The sequence below is a fragment of the Rissa tridactyla genome, chromosome 2 (genome assembly GCF_028500815.1).
Source record: "Rissa tridactyla isolate bRisTri1 chromosome 2, bRisTri1.patW.cur.20221130, whole genome shotgun sequence".
Classification (NCBI taxonomy): Eukaryota; Metazoa; Chordata; class Aves; order Charadriiformes; family Laridae; genus Rissa; species Rissa tridactyla.
This window is the reverse complement of record NC_071467.1, coordinates 146,425,208-146,439,473: the sequence shown is the minus strand read 5'-3', so window position 1 is coordinate 146,439,473 and position 14,266 is coordinate 146,425,208. Positions and strand designations below refer to the sequence as shown.

Below are 14,266 nucleotides of genomic sequence, written 5' to 3'. Positions count from 1 at the left end.
AGGAGTTACAAAAACCACCACGAGTCATCTATACCTGAGCTGTGGCATCTGCTAAGCTATCCATTTCTACAGCACCAGCTCTCTCTTCTCCTCTCTACCTTAGGATAGCTAGAACTAATAACAATATCAAGGGAACCTGTGATGGCTTCCAGCTTGTGCTGAGAAGCTGCAGCAGTCCCACAGCTAGGTGACAGGGTCTGTTCTGCATCAGCTCTGAGCAGTGGGAGGTGGCTGGCTGCTGGTCCCGCTGCCTGTTGCCCTGGCCAGCTTAGTCTGTCGCTCCAGTGGTGGCCGTGGGGCCCTGCTTCACTTGCCGTGAACTGTCCAGGACTTCTTGTCCTCCTGAATATCATTCCGTCTTTGCTCATTTGTAACTGGGTGGAATTAATTCACTATGACAAATGCCTGAGTTAGGTCCACTGGAACTTCCTAACGAGATCCTGTGTATATTGGCCTTGTCACAGTCAGCGAAGGTAGTTACTAACAGCAAGTTTCACCTTCCTTGTACATCCACATATTTCTTTTTAGAGGCTTGTTTCAAATGCTTGAAAGAGGGCCCCCGACAGTATTAAATCTTAAATCATTGATTTTAATGCCAACGTCTATATACAGGGTAATTAACATTGATCCCACAAAAATTACCTTCAACAAATGGTTTTATCCTTTGATTGTTGTTCTTTCCCATTGTGATACCTAAGACTTGATTCTTTTTTTATGTAGGAAACATGTTCAGATCAGCAGAAGGATAAAACGTATCATTCCTTTCACCTAAGAATTCTTGCTTGCCTCTTTAGAAGCGCATTTAAGAATAAAACTGTTTCTTCTGACTCATAAAATAAACCAGTATTGAGTGCCGATGAGGAACCTCACATCACCATCACAGGCACAGTGAGTATGCTGCACTTTAGCTTCAGAATATCTCCTACACTGGATTGTATTCTCTTATGACTGCCACAGGGAAGATTAGAAGTATCTCAGAATCTCACTGCAGGAGCAAAGTTTTGACTGGTTATACCCAGATTTATTCTGGTAACATTCTGTTTTCCCTGTGAGCTTTTGCACTGCTATTAAACACTGTAATTTCAATTTAGATGGATAGTGAGTTGGATATTGCAGTCTCCATAAATAGCTGTAATGTCAACATCTTTCATTTGCATAAATGTTGAGGGGGTTGATTTGAAGAATGCGGTATTTTTGCAACTAGTTCAATGGCCCATCGTTTAGATTGGATTCCTGTTTCATATACAGAGAGGTTTATATGAAGAGTATGTAGTACGATTTGAGGAGAAAAAAAACCATAGTAACTGCAGAGAAATTCCCTTAGGAAATAAATTTGTTTTCTCTAACTGCAAACCTTAACATAAAAAGTTCATGTTTGGCTATAGTATCCCTTTTATGATCCTGCAGTTTTATTGGTTATATCATAATCTGAGGTACTACTTCAGTAGTATGAGAGATAATATTCTTAAACTCCCTGAATGTGGACAAGTAATGTAAATATTAAGAGAAGACACCAATACATACCATGAACTATGATTTTTTAAAAATGGCCTTTTACTCTTGTTTACCATTTTTTCTTCCACTGTGATATTCAGGAGGAGGAGAAACGTCTTCCCCATTCTGCCTCCATACGATATTTTCTCTTCATACTGTTCATTACTGTGCCATTGGTGTGTACGGTGTTCACTCGCAGTTCAACTTTTAATGGATGTGATGACTTTAGGTAGGGACAGTTTGCTGAACTGTCAAACTTGAGATGGTAAACTCCTTCCCAGGTCATCTCCTTGTCCTAGCATTTCCAACTAATCACAAGCTACTGATCTGCTTTCACTGACATTAGCTTAACCTTAAATCAGGAGATACTCAAACTGGATGGAAATATATTGATATCGCAGTTTGAACTAGTGGGAGGTGCTTCAGTATGACTTCCCATGACTATGTGTTGTTTAATTAGATTTTATTCATACAGACACTGCTAAATAGAAACTCTAATTATAATATTGACTTATGAATCCTTATGAGCAAAATGATGGGTAAGCTAGACTCATCTGACAAAACAATCTCAGATACAATAATGAGAATAATGTTTCCTATCTCCATGTAGAATTCTTGCCTTCATTAAAAAAAAATTGAATAAGAATAATAAGTCGTTACTCAAATGTCTTCTATTTACACTGCCTTTAAAAATCTCTTAAAGCTCACTGGAGACAAGGATTTAAAATAACATAAAAATAATGCCTGAGAAGTTTATTAGGATAGTAAAATTAGGTGAAAATAAGAAGAGGGCAATCCCTCACTGTAATAAGAATAAAAGAAAGAGAAAACATAGAGAATATTACCCAAATATAGAGAAAGGAAATATTAGCGATCATGATCTAGAAAATTCCATAAAAGTCATATATTTGAACATTATATTTCAAAAAAATATTAAAAAGTATAGTAGAAAGAATCTTTACAGGCTGTTGTCAATGGGGATAACTATATAGTAAAACCCTGCTCAGGTTAATTTTGTAAAAGAGAATAAAAAATTAAAACCCTTTGTCCATCCTGAGGGTGGAAAAAATAATTAAGAATTTTAACTACTGGACTTGAACCCTTCAGATACAATATACCAACAAGGAATAAATGTCTCTAACTCATTTTAGGTGGTGTGGTTTGTTTGATTTTCTTTTATTTCACTTCTTTTATCTCCTGTTTAACGGAAATATTTGCTTGTGTATTATTGATTTCCCTGCATGTAATAAAATGCGAAATAATTATTTTTCTGATTTTAAGGCAACTGCCCATGCTGCAACATACTTAATGTCATAATTACTGTATGCAATCAACAGTGATAATTTAAGTGCAAACCACTCACACATACCTAGTGCAGCTGCTATTTATTTTCCACTGAAGTTAGTTTGCTGTTTAGTTTACAATTAAAATTAAGAAATCCTAAAATGCTCATAATTACAATATTTGGGTGCTACAAGATACACCTTTGCGTAACGCAGTGAGAACATAATTTGAACTTTGAGTTAAAAGTTATGTTTATTTTTGCACCTTATTCGTTGTAAGTAACAGGATCGATTTTTGTTTTCATTTTGAATACATTACCAAAGACAAGTTATTTTCAAAAACCAATTTTATTTTTTTTTAATCTACTTGCCTCCTTTATGGATTTGAGCTTTTCTTGGAAAAATAGCTGTATAAACATATCTCATTAACTATACAGCTATTGGATGAGTGGCCTGTTGTCATTTCTAGGTGTTTGGACTAATCCATGAAAAAATACACTAATGGCTGTCAAAGGGCTCATTGTTTTTATATTTCAGACAGACTTAGCCTAGATTGTGTCTTTAGATTTTAAAGACTACTGAAATGTTTTATCTTCCAGGCTTTTCAATTATTCTTATAATATCCAGAACATCTGAGAAACAATTTTTAGCAATTTATTTTCAAGGACAAAATATGATCTATCATTAAAAGTTAAGGTATTCAACATTTGCAATGGAAATAAAACAGAAATTTTAATGCAATTCACTAAAATGATTTCTAACCCAATATTTTACTGGAGACTTGAAGAAAGAGAAGTTAACAGACATGTGGCAAATAAATTGCACCAAGGTTTATACTTGAGTAGCCAGAACTCCCCGCGAAGATACAGTTAAGCACAAATACACAGACTCTCATTTGCAAAGGTTTCTACTACACCTAGAAGTGGTATATTTGGTCCACGTGGTTGGAACACCATTTAAATGCCCAATGTCATCAAAATGCATAGCATGCACAGGAAGGTGAAATATATGCTTTTGCTACACTGATCATTAATTTCTACATTTTACTTAGAGTCATATTATGGTTTAAAACTTGCTTTTACAAGCATTTAATCCTTTTTCTTTTTAATGAACCACAAATGGAACAGCCAATTTTCAAGGCACATATCTGTTTTCACTTGTAACTGAATAACTCAATAGGTTTTTTTGTTTTTTAATATTTTTGTCATCACACACTTAGTGAAGAAAATGCCATTTCTAAAGAAAATTGATTATATGTTCTGTAACTGTCTCCATAAAAATATAAATAATTTAATACAGTTATATTTTTTATTTTATTCTCACTTTGTGCAGATTGCTGATTCATTTTCTTGGTGGATGTCATCCCATCAGAATGATAGGGTTGTATACTGATAGCTACCAATAGGGATTGCAGCAAAATATGAAAATAGCTCTCACGTGGAGAATATCAAAGAGAAAGGTACTGTATGTGAAAAGGGAAAATGGAAAGAGGGCTTTTAAAATATTCTCAGTGGCCCTTCAGAGAAAATTCTTTTGGAAGAGAAATGGTAAAAGCATTTCTAAGAGACTACAATAATAAAAACCAGCACAGAACTAGGAGGATCATGAGAGCTCTTCCAGTCTACAAGACGAACAACAGAATGTCAGAGTGCCGAAGCACCCTGCTGGAGCACGTACACCCTTACAGATATCAGATATTCAAAAAAAGGGGGGGGTTTATTACCTGAATCAGAACCTGAATATGTCCCATGGCTTTTGATGACTTGAAGTACCAGAAGCCCATCACACAAGTCCCACTTGATTCTTTCCATCTGGAACTCTTCACATGGGCTTTTTCATTTTTTAGGCCTATTGCAGTGGCCTCAAGAAACAGGAATTTTCCTGAAATTAAATGATGGATTACTGAAAAATTCCTTTAGACTTTCAAATTAGATTCCAAAACTCAGCAAAGTAAAAGCAAGACATATGAAGTATACTTCCCATACAGGTCCTGTACCAGTGAACCTCAGCAGAGGGTAAAAAATTACCAGATCACATTCCTTGTGTACTTGTTATATCAGTAATAAACTGGGAGCAGTTTAAGATTTGGATGTGTAGAGCAAGAATACTGCCACGTGTCCCAGCTAGTCTGATTACATGTCCTTGCCCAACAGCATTGGTTGCTATTTTGACAGTACATCATACAATAACCATGATGTTATAAATTTCAGGATGAAGTTTTCTGAAAGATAACTTTCAAAATAGCAAGTCACACTATACAAAAATTTCTGAAACAGGCAAAAAGCCATCATACAGTTACAAATCATTAGGTATCCCTAAGGATTCATATTACCTTTGGCTGTCTGTACTCTTTAATGTATGAATATTAACTCACATTTAAATTATTTAGTCAGAGGAAATTGCAAAAAATAGATGCCTACAGTTAATATTTTCCAACACTGATATGGTCCTTAGTTTTACATTTTCATTTTTAATCAAAAGTATAATAAATTCTGCAAGTGTTCAAATTCATTCTTTTCCTTTGTACAAAACCCAAATGTGTAGTTCGCATAAACATAAATGTATAAATAACACACTGTTAAATTATAATTGTACATCTACTCAAGTCTGTATACGAATTAGAGAAAAAAAATTTACTTCATTGGAGATGGAGTAAAATGGGTTCATTCTAACTTTGACGCTTCTCTGGTTAATTTACAACCATAGATGTTTCCCATAATATTATGGGATGAGAAATTTGCTTTTTCCCTGAAGTCAAGCACATTTTTAAGAAGTGTACATGACATATCATGACATATTCATGATAATATTTTTTTAAAAATATAACTAAAAATGCAAATAAACTTATTTTTTTTTACATCTGCTACTTTGTGTGTTAAAAAGCCATGTATATAAACACCATGAGATACCAAAAACATGCCTTATCATGCCACCAATGTTTGCTAGGAAGACATGGCTAGACTGGGTTGAGTGCTTGGCATGTTGATGTTTGTTCATGCCAGTTTAATATCAGGCAAATGACTTCTGTTTAGAGGAAACCAAACCAAAGGAACCCAATCCAAAAAACCTTCACAATCTTCTTTGTAAGGAAACTTGAATGACTGTGATGGGAGATAAGGGACACTCTGAAAGGCCCCTTGATCTGAATGCCTGGGACCAGTGCTGTGAGACAGTGGGCTGATCACAGCTAGTCCAGCTTGGACGGGAGATAACACAACTTAATTCCAACCAGAATGTTGGATGTAATTCTAGTCATAAACAAATTGTCAACATTTTAATGTTGAAAATGGAGGTGGTAACAGGTGAGTTAGAATTAAGCAATTGCTAGGTGTAAGCTCAAGAGCTGTGGTTTTGGAAGTAAGTGCTGAAATCTGACTTTCTACAAGGACCGATCACTGAATACTGTGGTATTCTCTGCCAGGTATGACAAAATTTTAACAGCTGAGCTGAATTTTGTTTTGGTTCTCTCATGCTGAACACAATTACTAAATGCTATCAGTTCTAACACTATGGCCAGATAGTACCTTCACCTTTAAAAATTTGATCACATTAAAATTGTGAAAAGTGAAATTAATTCTAAATGTTTATATGAGAACAAAATTTCAGGACTACAGAGCAGCTCTTGAGTAAGAAATGGAGAATTTGTCCTGTTTGACCACTCACCAAAACAAAACCACTTAACTTTCAGATTATAGGGTAAATTTCCAGGTGTGAGAATTATATCAGCAGTAATTTTATTCATATGTGGAGTGGATTCGACATATATATACCACCGAGATATATAAATCTGTATTTTAACTGCACTGGCTATTTTAAAAGCCAAATGAAAGACAGGGACACATTGGAGGGCAATTCTCTTGTACTTTGAGATGAACACAAAATCTGTGATTTTTTTCTGCCTGTTTCACCCTCAGTCACCTTGGCAAGTTTCCACTATTCCCTGAGTTTCTACATATCTCCAAGTAAACTTTGGTTTTACTGGGTTTTGTCCTGCAGCAGTTCATGTAAACATTCAATGACTACTAAAGACAAGTCCCACATCTTTGGGCAGCTCTGCTGTGGAATTTTTCAATTTAAGATCATTTCTGAGTTCAGCTTCGGTAACACCTTTGACTGAGCTATGTGACCTTCAAAGGCAGAGGATGAAGGCACGGAGCTTGTAACAAGAACAAGAACAGATAACTGGGTGCTTTGGCCAAAACAAACAAGGAGCTGCACTGCCACCAACAAAGGAGGTTTATTAAAATTACCTATTAAACTATGAATAGTTACTATGGGTAACGTTAAGCTTCCTGGAAATGAGCTCAAGCTCTGGAGGAGTGAGACCCAGTGGATCTCAGAGCTGAGCTAACTCATCCTTGCAAGCTGCTGCCAGACCAGATGCCTCTCTACAGACAAGTAACAAATTATCTTGCTTGACTCATACAGAAATACTAAAAGGAGAAACAACTGAGAATCAATTCTTCCTAACTTAAAGTAATTTTACAACAGTAATTAATATTTTGATATCATTAGACATTTAATTCATTAAAAATGACGCCCTGATTAGACACGTTAGAACCCCCAGGCTGCCTGTGAAGGGAGGTATGAGAAGTTCCACGAAGACAGTTACATCTTGTTTGTGAACTGACAACAACATACCAGTGGTATTTCCAAATGTGTGGTCTCCGGGAGGTCTAAGACTCTGAGGTGAGCTGGCCCCTAGCACCCAGTTAAAATTGTCAGCCAGGGAATTTTGCCAGCCACATCTGCCATTCTCAAAGGTGCAGGAAGTTCCACATTCACTCTCGTCTGTATTATCCCCGCAGTCGTCTTCAAAATCACAGCTTTGTTCTGGTCTGTAACACTTGCCGTTCGCACATTGCCGATAGCCATGTGAGCAGGAGCCTGAAAAGAGAAGAATGGGGGTGTCCTGGTGAATCGCACTGCCATGCATCCCAGCAAGGTTACTGGAAGGTTACATCTCAGAGAGTTTGATATTTAGGAGGAGGAGGGTGGTCCAGAGCAGTTTTAGTAAAAGCCTTTGGTTCCCCTGAAGTGCCAATCCATTATCAGTTTATTTCTTTTGTATTTTGTCAAGAGATTGCCTAAATAAATGACTGTTTCCCTTGTAAAGCCTTTGAGGGCAAGTTCCAGCCAGGCATTCCTTCGCTAACAAAGCTTTCTAGTCTGACTTAATTGCTGACATTCTCCTTTCATGTGGTGTAGGATTAAACTGTTTCATTTTGGCTGCAAAGTTGAGCTTAGTTTAGCAGCCCCAATTTGTAAGAAAAAGCTTTTCTATTTTAACTACAGAGGTTTGCCTTTTAATGGATTTCTTTTTTTTTATTTTCACAGACAAGTTCAGTGGGGTGATGCTGTCCTTTCTGTGCAGTATTCCTGGCATTATTGAAGGATAATTCTGCTATTGTAGGGCTAAAAATTGTAGGACTCACTTCACAGGATCCATTTCCAAGCTTCGTGTTTTCATTTCAGATCAGTTTCTACAGGGCTCTGGATAAAAGCAGCCCCTTCAGTACATTCTCTAATCAGGAAGGGAGATACAAAATTCTGAAATGGACCTTCCCTATTTCAGTTTTCCATTCTGCTCTACCAGAAATAAATGCACAAGCTTAATTTTATTTAAAAATATAATTATCACTATATTAGTTCATCAGACATAAAATTATAGTATGCACATGTATGAAAGTTGTACAAGCAGAAGAAGAATTTGAGTTAATTGATACTAAAAATCTCATGGTGCTAAAAACATGTTTCCATTACCGCTACCTTAATTTAAAGGATAACCTGATGGAGCTAAAGGAAATTCACAGAAGGCTGGATTTTATTAAGAGGTCAGAATAACAGATTTATTAACAAAAATAAAATAAGAAAAGGGGTATTCAGTTGGTGTGTTGGCAAGCTCCATCCCTAGGACTTTGTTTACACCAGACTCTAAATTACGAATGCCCCAAACTAAGTGAAAAAGCATTGCCACAGCCCTTTGCTGCAGACTTAGCATAAAGTGAGAACAAGCCTTGAATCACTAGATATTAGCTAAAGAAAACAAGCATTATCCCCTCTTTTTTAAGTAAAAAATCCTCCTAACACATAATAAATAAATAAACACTAATAAATATTGGAATAACATCGAAATATCTAGCAAGTTTTCTAGGGAAATCATTCTGTTTTAATTCCTGATTTCTTGGTAACATAAATGTATCATATTTGCTCTATAAGAGTGTGTATGATTTGGCTTTTAACAGTTGCTCAGAGAAAGGAGGAAAAAGTCCTGAACAGAAGGCAGCAAGCCAGAATAAAAGTCTGATAGTAACTTAGAAAGTCATGAACGTCAGGCAAAGGTCTCCAGAGCTGGAGACAAGGAAAATGCGTAGGCTCTGACTAGAAGAAAAAGACCTGTTTGAAGTTCACAGTTAAAAGTTTATGAGAGCACCAGTGTGACTTTTATTAGTACATAGTTTCTGAAAATGGTCCCGGCCAAAAAAATGGAGTAATTGTATCGATGTACCAGTAAGTGTCTAATTATTGCAACCTGCAAGACGGTTGGAGTCTGTCAGAAACTTCTCCTCTCTGTCAATCTGCTTTAGAATTTCAATCATCTGTGTTGTTTCACAAAGGGAAACAGAGATCAGAGATTTGTTATAAAATTACTGTCTGATTTAAATGGCATTTATTTTTAGAAGCTAGTAATTACAGCCTTAAATTCCTTTCATGTGATTGTACTAAGAATTGAAGCAAAACAAATACTTTGTCAGCAAACTAGGAATTTCAATTTCAGGATGCAGTCCATACTTGGAAATGCTGTTCCTTGTTGTTTATCTTGATCAATAATTGCAATAACTATCACATTTTGAGGTCCTTTGTAGCATTGCTTCCAATTTGAGGTCGAAAAAAAAGGGGAGTTGAAAAGTGGAAGTCTTTCTGAGGAAAAACAAAAAAATCCATCTTGAATTCTAGCATGAGTGAATCTTTTCAAGCATATGTACTGAATGATATTATACTGTCTAACTGAGGCTGTAACGTGACTTGTTTCTGGATGCACTTCCATAGTATGTTTTCTCTTTAAATGACATATTTCTAAGGATTTATAACTGTTACCAAAAAAACCCCAAACAAACAAACAAAAACCAAACAAACCTATAATAAAATGGGGGTTTTGATCTCTCTTCCTTTCTTCCCTTCTTTTTCTCAATCCTAACAATCCAAACACTCTCTATATAGAGGCTTGTGGGTATAATAGGGATATTTAATTGAGAGGAACTTCTCCGTAGCAAGATTCAGTAACTTTTTCCTCCAAGCAGTGTTTCTTAAAGATTATTAGCAGGTAGAGTTTTTGCCCTATGTGGTACCTGCATCAACACACCAGGCTGCGCTGGACCCAAAGGAGCTGTTAGTGTCTTCCAGATCGATAATCTCTGAATTAAGGAAGATTTACACAACGGAGGATAACAGCTGCAGCAATCAATAATCCCCGTGTTTTATATACCCTGAGAAAAATCAACAGATGGAACATTTAAGTTTAAAAATATGTAATTAAGACAAGCATTAATCCCTTTTTTTTTATAAAGGTATTTATCTTAAATTTATTTTGAAAAAAAATGTACCTGCAAACACCAAGAGAGAAAATAATCTAACTAGCAGAACTGAAATATGGTTTAATTTTTACATCAATGAACTTTAAATAGTAATAAAATTAACATGGTATGCAGGTTGTAGCACTGAGGCAGAACAGTAATAAATTACAGAAAAGACATTCATATTAAGAAACGGCATCTATGAGTGCTATTCAGGTAATCTTCGAACTCTGGCAAGAAGGGTGGTGTTCTCAAAGAAGTAATTCCAGAGGAGAAAAAAAAAATTCTTTAATCTTTGTAACCATAGACTGCATCAAAACAGGACTTTTCTATGATGTATCTAATTTTTACATCACTCTGTATCACAGTAATAACTTTATTGCTTGTTTAGCTGCTCTCTGAAAATAAATTAAAATAAAATTTTAAAACCTCTAAAATAAATTAACTCCATTAATGTATGATAAAATGATGCCCGAGTGGCCTTTAATTTATTCTTTTCCTTCACTTTAGGACACGGAGATATTTGAGAAGGACTTGATTTTTTCTACTAACACTTAAAAGGTGTTAAGATCTTCAGATGATCTTCCTACATCTCTGTTCAGAAATACCCTATACTTAACACTAATTTTTTTGTCCCCCAAATTCTTTATCAGTTGTTTGTTTCCTCCACAATATTTAGTTTGCCTTTTATTTCAGGATGAGAATCCTTCCCTTTATGAAGGTAATAGATTGGGGGTTTTTTAATTTATTTTTTTTTGTAATGCCACATAAAACCGTTTACCATGAAAATCCATTACAAGTTCTCACAAGATGTTTGGACTTAAATCTGAGTTTGCAATCATTTCATTTTCACTCAACATGGATGAAAACAAACTGTGTCATATTTGCTTGGATTGGCCATGAAAGATTCTTAAAGGAATTTTATGATTACACACTTACATTGAGTGACCAAAAGGAGCCCAATTAACGTAACTTATCAGAGACAAGCTTAAGAAATAGCTTGATCATGTTCTGTAATTATCTGTAAGAAGACAAACACTGACAGCAGAAAGATCTAATCTAGTAGAAAAAAACCCCCAACATTATATGCTGGAAAATTCAAGTTGGTGAAGTTCAAATTAAAATAATATGATTGAGTAATTAACCATTGAACAGACAGCCAAAGGCTGTGGTAAATTCTGTATCAGTTAAGGGTTTTAAATACAGATTGATTTTTTTCCCCCCAAGAGATATGCTTTAGTTTAACTTAAAATTATTTGATAAACCAAGGAAAACTTTAGATAAAAACGTGATTAGTGCTATAGGGGAGGTTAAATTACATATTAATAGTAGTGCCTTTTGGTTTTAAAAATCAAAGTGTAGTTGCAGACCTTAATTTGCTTATATAATTATGAAAATTTATACCAGATAAACTAAATACTTATCTGGCCTATAGTAGCTACAAAATTGAGATGAAAATCCTCCATTTTCATGGAGGAAAACTCCATTAGAGTCCAATCTTCTTGAAGCTGATCCTTTAAATACCTTTGTTTATTGGAAAAAAATTAGGTATGATAATTAAACTGATAAAGATAAATTAGATCAGAACTTCTAGAATATTGCAAAAATATGATTATATATGGGACAAGGGGCAAAAGCTGGAACACAAGAAATCCCATTTCAATGTAAGGAAAAACTTCTTTAAGGTTCCTTCCAACCCCTACCATTCTCTGATTCTGTGATTACACTAGTTATGACTCTAGTCATACGCATTTAACACTTAATTCTCGTAATTTAAAATTGGTTCTTTTTCAGTTCTTATTTTATATCAGCATTGCCTTAAAATCACCGGCAAGCTAATTCATGTTTTAGAACCACAGGAAAACAGATTGGTGATAAGGATATTCCAGGTTGTTAAACTTGGGCTCCTTAAACTTATTATACTTAATGGTATCATCATCTACGTTTTCCAAACCTAAATCCAGTTTAGAATTCTCAGGAGTATTAGAATAGCACATCAGTAGGCTTGAAAAGCTAGATCTGCTCAAAAATATTTTATTTACATTCACATAGCTAGAAGTATACTGGTTCCTAAATCAAAGCTAGAGCTCCTGTAGAACTCTAATCTGGTATAGAGGCCAGAGTAATTAATCAGCAGGCTAAGAGTTTGACATCCCAGGGATAGGGGCTCTCTAGATAATTTAGATCTCTGAGTTTTTCCCTGCCACTATTACTTCATTATCATTCTTGCTCTAAGTTGACATTACTGTATGACTGTATTTTATGTGTCCTTAAAAAAAAATAATTGTTAACAAGAACATCTTTCCTCTAATATCTCACCAGTATAACCCAAGGACACAGAGTAAAGTGCTTTCATCACAGTTGATGATGCATAATAATAATGACTTGTCAGCACAGGAATGTGAAAAATGCATCTAATTTCAAAAGTAAGGCTTTGGAAATTAGAAGAATTTTTTAAGACTTTCAGAAGTTGAAGTGCTGGAAAAAAAGAAGACTTAAAACCTACTAGACATTATCAGCTATTTCTTTGTAAATAGTCTGGTTTTTCTAGGATTGAGTGCAGACATTTGAATTTTTGGTTTTGCAAGCCTCTCAAGTACCTTGACATGCTGATTGTCATTCTGAGAAACCCAAAGTTTAAAAAAACAACAGCTTGAGTTCATTTGCAAAAGGGACTTTGAGAAGAAACTGTTAACCTTCTAAGCTTCTCCCATGACAAAGAGCTGATGAAAGCTTCTCCAACAACCAAAACTTGCTCAGTTGATTTCTTATCTTTTCCTAACATAGGGGAGAAAAGGCACTGGACATGGATGCCCAGAACTTGAGAAATGCTGGATCCACAGCTGGAAGTATAAACGAAAATACTTTTAGAAACCCCTTCTCTGGCAAATAGAGACATGAAAAAAGATATGACTAAGCAGTAAGAGTACAAAATGGTCACTGAGTGATTATATGTCCACAAGACCCCAGAAGTCTGACTTTTTTTTGACAAGTTAAGGTGGTCCAAAGGGTGAAGATAATGGATCATGTATATCTGTTTTCAGTTGTGGACCTCTAGTATATATGAGTGTCAACATTTTCCCTTAAAATAATGTTCAAAAATGCAAATGTAAATTAAAAAGGAAACTGCCTTGGCATATTCTCAGTCATGTACAGATGGGATGAAATTGTGAAAGAGCTGCAAGAAATGTAATTTGCATAGAATTTCTATAAACAGTTACAGCATTTAAACACAGCAGTATTTAAACTCTTTAGCAATACCTGAGTAAGAGTCAAGTGTAGAAGAAATGAATAATGTCCAAAACCGATTAAATGGAATCTCATGACCCCTATGAATCCTTCATCTCTCATTGCTCTGAAGGAATAAGTTTCAGGATTACTGTATTTACCATATGATATTACAAGACTTCCTACCTATATTAGACAGAATGCCATAGCGAGCTGAAGAGGACATGGTGATTAAAAGATTTTATTGATGTCTTGAATAGCCTTCCACACACCTTTGAGCCTCCACTGGAAAGGTCAATAGGAAAATGAAAAATGTGTTATGCTTGATGGAGGAGAAAGATACCAAAAAACTCTTTAATCACCTGGTACCTCAAAGAAACATAGCTTCTAATATGGTCAGCTTTTCCCTTTTCCCTGTGTTACAGAGATGTTTGTTCTCAGACAATGAAAGAAAAACATGAAAAATATACCTATAAAGTCATCATAAGTGGTTTGAGGTGAGATTCTGCAAGTAACAACAACTGCATTTAATGCCACTTATACTGTTAACGTGTTCTAATGGAATCAAGTAGTTCTGTTACTTATTTTTTTCCAGCCGGCATGAACAAATAAGACAAAATAATTTTTTCTTGATTATCCTCATTTAACGTTAGTCCAATCGAGTACGATCATTTATTCCCCAAAGCA

General features: G+C 35.2%; 1 protein-coding gene across 1 annotated transcript in view; it reads right to left on the bottom strand.

The window, feature by feature from the left end:
- The window catches only part of MALRD1 (MAM and LDL receptor class A domain containing 1), a 273,631-nt gene that overhangs the window by 117,718 nt on the left and 141,647 nt on the right, over positions 1-14,266 (bottom strand). The window contains exons 27-28 of the mRNA XM_054190597.1: positions 7,419-7,664; positions 4,501-4,658 (exon numbers count right to left, since the gene is read on the bottom strand). Of these exons, the coding sequence (XP_054046572.1) occupies positions 4,501-4,658; positions 7,419-7,664 (404 nt within the window). The remainder of the gene's footprint in view (positions 1-4,500; positions 4,659-7,418; positions 7,665-14,266) is intronic.